The 12,245-nt window shown below is 34.6% G+C and overlaps 1 protein-coding gene and 1 pseudogene across 1 annotated transcript; both read left to right on the forward strand.

The window, feature by feature from the left end:
• The window catches only part of LOC119578409, a 6,758-nt pseudogene extending 5,825 nt beyond the window's left edge, over positions 1-933 (forward strand).
• Positions 621-11,390, forward strand: LOC119581871 (OTU domain-containing protein 7B-like). Its single transcript, XM_037930031.1, has 8 exons — positions 621-794; positions 952-1,119; positions 3,310-3,441; positions 3,647-3,839; positions 3,960-4,086; positions 4,583-4,757; positions 5,076-5,251; positions 6,199-11,390. The coding sequence occupies exons 2-8, from the start codon at positions 963-965 to the stop codon at positions 7,441-7,443; spliced, it is 2,205 nt and encodes a 734-aa protein (XP_037785959.1). The 5' UTR covers positions 621-794; positions 952-962; the 3' UTR covers positions 7,444-11,390.
• Positions 11,391-12,245: the final 855 nt, after the last annotated feature.

A 12,245-nucleotide genomic window follows, 5' to 3' on the forward strand; every position in this document is an offset into this window, starting at 1 on the left:
ACTTATGCTTTGACATGTGTAAGAAATTCATTGATCATTTGTACCACATTTTTATTCAAATAGAATTTAGTTAAAGATATATCATATATATTTCTTAAACACAGTTATGCATAGATAAATGGACTGAGAAGTATCATTGTCTTAACCCAGTAATTATGATATAAAAACAATTGACTAGTAGCCAGTGATGCAGGGTTGTTGGCATGTATTGGCAGTTTGCCTGTTTGTGCCTAGTTGTTTGGTATGTAATGTACAGCATTAGGCACCTAATAGCTAGTAACTGTAGTTATATACACAAATTCGAAAACATTTAATACTTCCCTTCAGTTTAGGTGCCTGTATCTAATAGTGACACCAAATGAATAATGTCACCACTATTGGAGAAAGACAAGCTCCTTCCAGTGAGCTGATGGAGTGGGTATGTCAGTATGCAGTGCTATCTCAGATTCAGTCCACTACAGCATTCAAAGACTTAAAGGACTAGAAGATAATCAGTGATTTTTCAGGACAGCAATCTGTTAGAATAATGTGTAGAAAAGGAATTTTAGAAGCAGGAAGAAGGAAATAGAAAGATAGAAATACTTTACTGGCTAGCTATCAAATGGTGCTCCATTTTCCAGATAAAAAGTTGAGTCGTGGTATATCCAAGGCAACAGACAATGTCAACATTGTATCAAAGGCTCGATCTGAATTTGCTCAGGAGATCTGGGAGGCCATCGACTCAAGCCGAACTCCATTCTTTATTGAAACTCCAATCTTTACTTTCACATTACCTGATCTTAGTATATATTCAGGTAAGTATGCACTGGCATTGTAAACAGTGATATATATTCAAAATGACTTATAATATAGATAATTAGTAATGACAAAAAGTTGCATATTTCCTTCTGATGGCATCTGGTTGGTTCATTTATTTTGTTACCAGCTAAATAATCGAATTGAAAATTACAGATGAATTTCGAATGTTTCTGGAACGTGATTTGATAGAGACCTCAACACTAGTGTCATTAGAAGGTGCTGGACGTCTTAACTGGTGGGCAATGGTGGGAGCAGCACAAAGACTCTGGCCTTTGGCAACCACAGGAGATGGTAACTGTTTGCTGCATGCAGCTTCACTAGGTAACTATCACCATAGTATTTTACTGTTCTTGTTTTCCATATGATATTATTCTCATTTTGATACTCTCTTTGAGTGGCTTAGCCATCTGTTTATCTCTTAATGAGATAAGATTCAGGGGGAGAGTTAGTGTTTAGTTGTATTTTATGTATGGAATGTGATTGAGTTAAGGTTGTTAAGTCATTCATGATGGATAACATCCTATTATATCATGGTGATAAATCCAGATGCCGAACCACACCACAAGTCCATAATTCTGGTGGCTGGGATGATGGCTAGCAAGCCTGACCATGAGCCAGTCAGTTTCCCAGACTTGGAGTGATGCATACTAATTCACCTCTGCCTTGTCAAACTTTACTGGAAAGTTTACCTGTTATGAATGGGTTAAATTTTTTTCTCTCTCTCTGCTGATAGACTTGTTTAATGAAGCATTTGATAAATGATTGTTATCAATATGTTTAAGAGTTGATGATTAATGGCAACTGAATAAATTTGGTGTAAGAAGATGACAATAAAAAAAGGTCTATTACCAACAAGAGTGGATCAGTCATCAGATTGCTGTGTAAGTTTGTAGATTGAATGTTGGCAGTTAGCACAGAAATGAACCCACTGGTGTTGTGTATACTGTGTTTGTTTTATTTTGTTTATATACAGCTGACTTCAACCCTTAAGAGACAAAGGAGTCAATAACTAGTTACTGGAAAGGTATGAGTAACTTGAATAAGGATTCAAGCATCACTAGCATCCATCAGCATTTTAAGAGGGGTTAAATCCCAAGGAAAATTATTTTTTTATAAAATATTAAGAAGGAAATATAGATATAATGTTAAAAAAAAAAAAAAAAAAATCATGAAGAGAGGTTGCCAAAAAGTAGGGTAATAACACCCATTGGCCCTGAGTGCATGCACTGTCCACTGTAAGTTTGTTGTTAGTTTTGTTTACATATAGATGGCTTTGTAAGTGTTTAGTCACAAAGAGTGTTCCTAAGCCTACAAACTGTTTATCCCATTCCTTGAAATTTCAGAAAAAAAAGTCTAATGTCTCATACTTTTATTATTATTATTAAATTTAGTAGTAGTATTATGAAAATTATTACTATTATATTAATATTAACTTTACTAATAGTAATAGAAAAAAATCTAAAAATTCAAGGAATAAGATAAACAAGTGAGATCAGGAAGGCCTAGTAATTAACTCCTCAGTGACAAAGCGCTTATGAGCCATCTGTATTGAAACACAAATTAGGAAGTTAGAATCATGATGAACAGGGCATTTGTAGATGAATTATGTCATTAGTGGGTTGATTTGTGTTTCAGCTTAGAATTTCAATTTTACTTGGGTGAAGAAATAAGTTATTCAACCACCAAGAACTAAAAATGCCTGATTTATCAGGTTTCACAAAGGCAAAGAGCTCAGTTTTACACACCAGACATGTATTTCGTTATCATGTTTATGCTTCAATAGAGCACAATGTTGCAAAAGTTATCACAGTTACTACTCACATATGCATGAAAATGGGAGTGAATTATGGTAAATAACACATATAAAACAATAGAATATGTCCTTAGACATATTTTTGATAAGTAGATGTATAAATAATAGAAAGATATTGATTTACTAGGAACTGTCATACAAAATGGCATGGTGTTTGGAGTGGAGATGTGGAGAGGAAATGGTTGAGGATTTGACTGGTATATAATGTGCGATACTGTACCAGAATTACTAATACCCATTCGTGACTTTGCATTCACAAGAAGGAAGAAGTGGGATAACACAACAGCATATATAACAGAAAGAGAGGAGTGCCTACAAGGGAGGAGTGGTATGAGGATGATATCATGGTTTTGGCTGAAGGAAACTTGCCAAACAGTACCAGATATTTTACATACATCTCATTGATAATGAAAATGTCAGGCCCTCCACAATTGTGGTTAATAGTAATGTGCATACTTTGTGTAAAGAGCCACAGTTGTGATAAATTGTAATTCACTTACATTGTGTGGGAAGCCACAACTGTGGCAAATAGGACTTTAGGAATTGAGTTTGAATTTTATGTATCCTATCTCTTTATTCAAATAGTTGAGAATGCCATTTCTGCTAGTATTATCTTATTTTTGCAAGTTTATGAAATGATTGAATAAGTCCTTATAAGTTTTGTGTAAATTTGAATTGACTTTTTTTTTTTTTTTCAGGAATGTGGGGTTTTCATGACCGCTTGCTGACACTACGCAAGGCTTTGCATGAATTTTTGACTCGCAGTCATTTTTGCCGTCCATTGTGGAGACGCTGGAGGTGGCAAGTCACACAGCAGAATAGAGAAACTGGTATGGACTGTTCAGTACTTAAAAGCTAGATATTCAGATGACAGGTACTTATTAATATTGATGCACAAACTTTTCACAATTTACTCCAGTTATTCCAGATTAGTTCTCAAACCACAGTTTTATAGCATTTCCTATCTTTTATTGTGGAAGTATCATTTTGTTCTGTTTCACTTGTATTTAGTTACTTATCTACTTTTGTCAACAGGTCTTGTGTATAGCAAAGAGGAATGGGAAACAGAGTGGGCCAATGTGCTGCGCCTGGCCTCCAGTGCACCTCGAGGAGGACAGGAATCAGGACAAGAGGAAGGAAATGAGGGTGGCCAGCGTAAAGAGAAAATCCAGACCAAAAGCGACACTAATTCAGATATCTCGGCTGCTAGCAAGAGACTTAGCAATGGGTGAAGTGATCTGGGATGACCTTGTTAACAAAGATATTATAGTAGAATTAAGGGTGAATATAATTATAATGTGAGTTTGTGGTGTTTGCTTATGTATTAATTATTGTTGTTTTTATTCAGGTTTCTTACTAGTCAGGATGATGACTGCACTGGGAGAGTCTATGAGAGCTTAGAAGAGATTCATGTTTTGGCTTTGGCTCATGTATTACGCCGTCCCATTATTGTTGTGGCTGACTTAACTCTCAAGGTGGGAGACTTCGTACGTGGGATGTTTGTTTGCTTTTTTTTTTTTTTTTTTTTTTTTTTTTTTTTTTTTTTTTGTCTGCTTTAGGGCTTTACAATCTCAGGTTATTGCCTCTTCTCTTGTCTTTTCCATCATTTTTTAAAATGCCTTAAAGGTGCTCATTGAACATTACTCATAAAATGAGGATCAAGTGGTTGGAATTATAATTTGTACTGTGGCCACAGCTTGCAAAAAAGATTAATCTACTTTCTTTAAAATATTGGTTGCTTTGTAAAGTAATGCATTTCCATAATGTGATAATTACACTTAAAAACTAATTTAGCATATTTGAAATAATAATTTCAAAATAAATTGGCTCAATTTTTGTGTAATTAGCCCAGGTAGTTTAAACCATTGTAAAATTCACCACTACTTAGAATTCATTGGCTGTGGATGTAATAGATGCCACTAAGGAGCATTAATAGTACTTGGAGTTATGACATGAGCTTGACTCCACCAGGATGTGAGCGGAGAACCGCTGGCTCCCATTCCCTTTGGAGGTGTGTACCTGCCACTTGAGTGTCCACCCAGTGAATGTCAGCGGTCCCCCTTACTCCTCACATATGATGCTGGCCACTTCTCGGCTCTTGTTGTCATGGAAACTCAACAGGATTCAAGTGCTGCTCAGCTACCTGGTCAGTTTTTGTTTTTCTGTTTGAGTCCTTTTTCTTCATTTGTGTATGGCAGTACAGACACTGGTAATTTATGGAAGTTCTTTGGTAAATAGTTTGTTCTTTGCAATGTTTTATATGTATGAGTCGAGAACAGGCGTAAATGAACATTTGTATGACTAATAATTAAAAAAAACACCTAAAATATACATTAAAATGTTAACAGAAAATGAGGGAGTAAACAGTTTATTTGCAGCCTTTTCCCTTGTACTAAGACTGAAAAGTGTATTCATCTGTTATATATCTCCGTATGAATATATATTTGTTTTGTGTGTTTTGCAGCTGTGATTCCAGTGACAGACTGTTGTCATGATCTGCTTCCCATCCAATTTGTTATTGACCCTGGAGATGATTTCCTTTGGGGAGAAGATGATCTGAATCCTACAATCATTCAGAAACTGACCATCACTAATCATGACAAAATTGGGCTTCTTAATGAGTACTTGGATATTGCACAGGTTTGTTTGCATTATGCATTTCCCTTATTTTTGTTTCGAGATTACATTACATTCTGTAATTGTTAGCATGTTGTGCTTGGATCTTAGTCTTCTCTCTCTCTCTCTCTCTCTCTCTCTCTCTCTCTCTCTCTCTCTCTCTCTCTCTCTCTCTCTCTCTCTCTCTCTCTCTCTCTCTCTCTCTCTCTCTCTCTCTCTCTCTCTCTCTCTCTCTCTCTCTCTCTCTCTCTCTCTCTCTCTCTCTCTATCTGTCTATCTATCTATCTATCTATCTATCTATCTATCTCTATTCCTGCCTGCTATGACTGGCTAGGTAGTATTACAACAGATTGAATTAGAAAAATCACAAAATGTTACTTTTTGTTATTATTATTATTGCACTGAGTTATGGAATAACTAGACAGATGATATGGAGTCTGTTGAAGAAAGCAATCTATTACCATCTGGATAAAGCAAATCAAATGACAAATATAGACATTGGAAAATAATTTTGTAAAGGGAAGGCATGGAGTCTTGACACTTGCATAAAAACTTTGTTTTTTTGCTATTTTTCAATGTCTCAATTTATCATTTGATTTGCTTAATCTGGGCCTCAAGACACACACCTGTCAAAGTGGCTGCTCAAATAAGCCTAATGTCTGTATTTTGGATCAGGTGCAGTCTGTGAAACATCCAGAATCAGGGTGTCAAATGTCAATACTGTTGTTATCATTATTGACATTGTGATTATTCTCATGTTATTTATAACAATAAAAATTGTGTCATGATGTGCTAGAGCGAGTCAAGCAGGAAATTTTGCTACACGTAGCGGACTCCCTGGCCAGATGGCTGGATGGTTGCCAGAAGTCACCGGAATGAGTGACATCCAGAGATTTCTGGTACCGTCATTGTAGGGTTAAGCTCCATAAAAACGACATTAAATGTATGTATTCTATTTTTCTTCCATTTAGGTGCCAATTCCACCTGACTACCTCGAGGCTTGCCAAGTGGTTGATGATGCAGATTCACCAGAAAATTACCATCCAGAAATAGAGAAGAAGTCATCTGAATCAAGTTTTGATTCAGATGAAGGTCCACCTTACTCTGATGGGATGGGTGGGATTTTTGCAAGTAAGAGCAAGGCTTCAAAGCAACTGCAAACAGTTGCTAAGCAGTTTGGCAGCATAGGTAAGTCAATGTCCAAGAAAATCAAGAAAAACTTTGGAACCCTATCTAAGCTGGGTAGGGCAGGCTCTTTCAAGAAAAAGGAAGAGTATGTGAAAACTTGCAGTCTTGCAAAAAACAATCGCATGTTGAAAATATCTACACATCAGAATTTTATACTAGCAGCAATGATCCACACTGAAAAACGACATGCTTATCAGGAGGAGATGGTCCGAAACTATTTAAACACAGCACGGCGACGATATGAGAAAGATACAGAGCTTCGTAAGCGTCAGGAAGAAGAACTCAAACAGTTGGAATTGGAGCTAGAGCATCAGGCTGTAATGGAAGGCCCAGTTCAGTGTATTAACCCAGGTTGTAATATGTATGGCACTGCAGTGACATCTTATATGTGTTCCTCATGTTTCTCCAAGCAACGTGAGCAGGAACAGGAGTATAAGCGACAGACATCCTGTAATCTCAATTCCCCAAAGGCTCAGCATTACAAGGTTGATGGACCACAGTATGGTGCTGGCAAGTCCAAGTTTTATGCTGAGCTTGATGCAGCATCTGTCCTAAATGCAACCAAAATCCCAGTTGTACAAGCTCTTTCTACCAAGAAGGATGGCACACTTTTCCTTTCTAATTCAACTTTCTATAGCGACACCTCTGTTATTCCAAGCTGTAATGTAACAAAGTCGCAAGCAAGTTCTGCCACCAAATGTCAGCCCATTAGCACAGAGTCTGAGGTGCAAAATTCACAAAGCACTGACTCTACCCAAGGTCATCCTTCTCCATCAGTGCTGTCAACAACAATGATGAATCAAGTTTCAGATAATTTCACACCAGTTGCTGTTGATGATGTTGCAGTTTGTATAAGGGCAGAAAGTAGAGGGGATAATTCATGCCAGCCATGTTTGATGCGTGATTGCAAATTTTATGGTAGTTCATCAACTGGAGGTTACTGTTCCAGGTGTTATCAGGAACATCACACAATGGGAATAGGTCCCAAAAGTGTTATAGTCCAGCAGATAAAGTCAGTTGAACTATAGTTTATAGATATTGTGATGTTGATTGATAGGAAATAAAATGCCTGTAATATTTTATTGAGTTCAAGTTTTTGGTGTTTTGACCCTCATTCATAGCTTATGGGCATTTTCTTTTTCTTTTTTTCATCTAGTCGTAGTGCCATAGTCATTGTGAAAGAAATTGGTAGTATACTGAATTTGATATGAAATTTTAAGAATAAAACCTAGTGCACTTATCCTAACAATAGTTGGAGATAGATGTGCCTTGAATTTGAAGGGTTTTAAGAAAACTTTTTTTTTTGGATATTTCAGATGTCATAAAGGTTGTATAGGATAACGAAATGAAAGAATGTGTATCCATCACATTATTTTGACTTGTAAAATAGGATGAAGCTGTGTCTGTACTAGTGTGTATAATGAGTAACGGGAAGAGCTCATGTGTTTTCGTATTCACCTTTAATATTGTTAATATTCATGAGGAACGCATTGATGAGTTTACCCTGCTTGTCATTTGCATAGGAAACATGAAGGTTTTAGATGGCATTAAATATGTATCCTCATCATAAATAAGAATTGTATTTTTCTTGAGCAGTTTTCATGACATTAATGTTATCTTGAAAGCATCTTGACGTTGGCCATGCAAGATGTTTATTTCTTTGAAATTTTCAGGATTTAAATCCAGTAATCATATTGTACAGTTTGTTCCATCGACATACTTTTTGTTATTCTGTGACAAAATCATATAAAAATCACCTTTTCTATCTACTTTCATGTTATATTTGAAGACAAGGGTGCTAATGGCTTGTAATTTTTCAGCCTCATTGATGCAACTTTGTGACCAACTACTGTTAGTTAAGGTGATCTTGACCCTGAGAGACATTGTATTGGTATTGCACAATGTTAAAGTATTGCTACATGAAGTGGAATTACTGTACAGTGGGCTTTCCATATATGCACATTTACACAGAAATCAGAAATTAAACATACAATATATGAAGTGTAATTATAAAATGTAATTAGTCTCTGTATTCAGGTAGAATACATTTGGATTATTTGTTTGTTCACAGATTCTGTCAAGAGGACCCAAACACATATCCAGTTATGATGTAGTCATTTCTAAGAACAGCTTATATTGTAAATTATTATTTTTTATTTATTTCTCATTTTTTGAAATATAATGCTGTATATATATCTATATCTTATATCTCAGAGGACAAATGCATTTTGCAGGCTTGCCAAAGGAGCTGTGAAACTTTGCCAAATTGTAGTTTCGTAGTGGGAAGCATAGCATATAAAGAGTGATATTTGGATAAAACAGGGTATAATCCATTTTTGTATAAATGCCATACTGATTTTTGCAGTTGTAAGAAAACTGGATTTTACTGTAATTTTTGTAAATTGTACAGAAGATTCCTCAGTTTGTAAGATACAGAAAAAATAGAGATCACTTTGGAACATTGGAGTGAAGATGAGTTTATATAGAGAAGTAGAATGTGCTTGAATGAATTACTAAGAATTTTCGTTTCCTTTTTGGATTGCCAACTGTTTTAGAAATGAGCACAGATTTTTCATGTTAATCACATGCTATGACTGTGCTAGTTAGGTTATCTTAATTAAATTTTTTAAAAATTGTAATAATTTTATAATTATTTCCAGTGAGCTTTTAATAAGATCTAGGAGACAGTCTCAATGATATAGTGCTAAGAGATATTTAAATTGTTACTATAGGTATGATTAATTCAGAAAGTTAATCTTGCCATCTGCATCTCCTGTCAAGTGTTCATCTACATCTTCTATAATCATCCTCTTTTGCAGTAGTTTCCTTTCAGTCATCATGCTGTAAAAGTCAATGGTAATAGTTGTTCCAGTCCTTCTTTGGCACTAGCTCTTTAAGGCCTCTCTTGCTTAACATCATTTGAATGCTGGCCTTGAGTTTTTAGTGTATAAGAAGAAATATGTTATATTGCAAAGAAAGAAATATATGTGTGGTTCCATTATCATATTTAGCCTCAAGTGTTATCTTTGTCCTGTAAAGAGAAGAATATAGTATAATTGATATTAATAAACAAACATTATCTACAAGCACTTATATGCATCTGTAGCAGTTCCAGTAAGCCTGCAAGCACAGGAAAAGTAATATATCAGAAACTGATTTTTTTTTGTCATTTTATTACTTTTGAATGTAATGTTTCAATATTGTAGTTTTTTCAATGAGTCATTTAAAATTCCTCATGCTTAGAAGATTCCATTTTTGTGTTTCTAACACCTTGTAAGCATTATTCTGTCATTTAGTCTTCTTGAAACATTGCTGGCCTTAACTTCTAAATGAACAGCACAGGATTCAAAATGAGAGAAAAAAGAAGAGCAAGTTAAGCCTTATTATTTATGTAAATGTGCATATATGAACATTATTCATGTATTAATCTTTTCTCATTTTACTATATTATTTTTGCTCATTAATTGCATAGTGATTAAGCTTTGGTGGGGATTCCTCAATGTCAATGACCACCTTGATTAATGGTATCTTTTATGAAGATTGAACATGTATATTGTTACTGCAAAGTGAATGTTATCAGGATTTGGATATCTATTTTTTGTCATATAAGTTGTCTAATTGTGGTTATATATGAGATTATTTATTTGCATATCAAGCTGTGCCCACAGGGTGAGTGTGTTCATGGTTCTTTGGCAATATGGATATATATATTGACCATTAAAAAAGGTGGCTCACAAGAAATACATATATATATTTTCTTACTGTACTCTGCTGCCTCAAGTATGATAGTATATCTGTGCAGGCCTGTTGGTAGATTAGATACATAATGTAATCTACAAATTCAGTAGTGAGTCTTAAAAATGGATCATTAATACTTTTAAGCAATAGGTATGTTCTCTGTGTATTACTATTCTTCTCCACATGCTTAAATCTTTTCATAGAGTGTAAATTGATTGCCCAAAGAAAACTTTCATATCCATAAGAATCTGCTGTTCATTTATCTTATATTAAGGAAGAATTGTAAATTATTGCTGCACATTTTTTGCCTGTATAGCAGTAGCAATTTTTTTTTTTCTGGTATAGGTGTAAGGTTGGCCTTATGCTTGGGTAAGCTGGTGTCCAATATTTTTCATATATTAGTAACACCTGATCTGATTTTGATGAATATTTGTATAAACACAAGATGCCTAGAAGGCAGAAGAAATATGAATTAGGTTTAGCTCCTGATATATCAGTGTAACCCTGTAACCGGTGGAGAATACAGTTATCAGTGCTTCTTCACAATGCAGATATCAGTAATGTTTTGCACATGATATTGAAAGCCCAACTACTGTAAAGTTGTGCTCTGCGGTACTATATGTTCTTGGTGATTATCTCTCATTTGTTAACAGTTGTGTGTAGATTAGTTTTGATATCACAGGTAAACTGTATTTTAAAATACAGCTCTCTTCCATTTGAGAAACTTGGTAAATATTTTTAATAGAGGAATGTGCAACTCATTTTTGTACAAAATATTTATTTTCAATTGTATAGCACGGATTTCTGTCTTGTATATAACTACTTGCTTTGAACAAGTAACATTTGTACAAATACTTTATGTTAGGATGATCAGTTGAGAACATGATAATAGTTTTTAGTTAGTGGTATATCGTTTATCATTACATATGTAAATTTATAAATAGTTTATAAGGAATTGGGAGGATAGTATTGAGACTGAATCTTTATGAAGAGAAAAGAGTCTCTGGCATAGCTACCCATATGGTTCATCAAGAAACAAAAGAACTGAAGTAAATGATACATGTTTTTGTAATACTTTCTTAGAATTTATGTATTACTCTTGATTGATTTTCAGGTTCATACTTTTTTTTCTTTTGTGAGTTTGGTTCCAATATCATTTTCCTCTCCTCTCTCCCCTCTCCCCTCCTCTCTCCCTTCCTTTCTCCTCTCTTCTCTTTCTCTTTCTACTTCTACTTCTACTTCTACTTCTACTTCTACTTCTACTTCTCTTTCTCTTTCTCTTTCTCCTTCTCCTTCTCCTTCTCCTTCTCCTTCTCCTTCTCTCTCTCTCTCTCTCTCTCTCTCTCTCTCTCTCTCTCTCTCTCTCTCTCTCTCTCTCTCTCTCTCTCTCTCTCTCTCTCTCTCTCTCTCTCTCTCTCTCCCTCTCCTTCTTTTCCTTCTTCTTCTTCTTCTTCGTCCAATAAGATCTGTATTTTTTATGATAGCTTTATGAGTTGTGATTACACTGAATCTTCATTATTGAATGCCATAGAGCTGTTTTGTGTTGATAACCATAATTGTGGATTAATTTGCTCTATAATGAAGTAGCGCAGCAAATTCTTCAGCTGACTACATGATCTGTTAAATGACGGAAAATGATGTTTGTATTGTGCTTGTACATGCTGATGGAACCTGGTGATCCTTTTTAGATGCTGCACATTTTGCATATATATATATATATATATATATATATATATATATATATATATATATATATATATATATATATATATATTTTTTTTTTTTTTTTTTTTTTTTTTTTTTTTTTTTTTTTTTTTTTTTTTTTTTCCATTCATATTCATATTCCACTTTGGTATTGCCATAAGAAAAATGCAACCACAAAGTGCTTTTATTTTTGCTCAGATGTTTTATTTGAGCTTTAGGAGGCCTCTAAATGAAAATATGGTTTATTCTCATGTGCATGATAATGTGTTTTTATTTGTAGTAGAAGTAGCAGTAGCAGCAGCAGCACTAGTACTAGTTCTAGTTGAAGTTCTAGTAGCAGTAGTAGTAATAGTAGTCAGAATAATATATTAGTAGCAGTAGTAGTGAT

Source organism: Penaeus monodon, chromosome 2 (genome assembly GCF_015228065.2).
Source record: "Penaeus monodon isolate SGIC_2016 chromosome 2, NSTDA_Pmon_1, whole genome shotgun sequence".
Lineage (NCBI taxonomy): Eukaryota > Metazoa > Arthropoda > Malacostraca > Decapoda > Penaeidae > Penaeus > Penaeus monodon.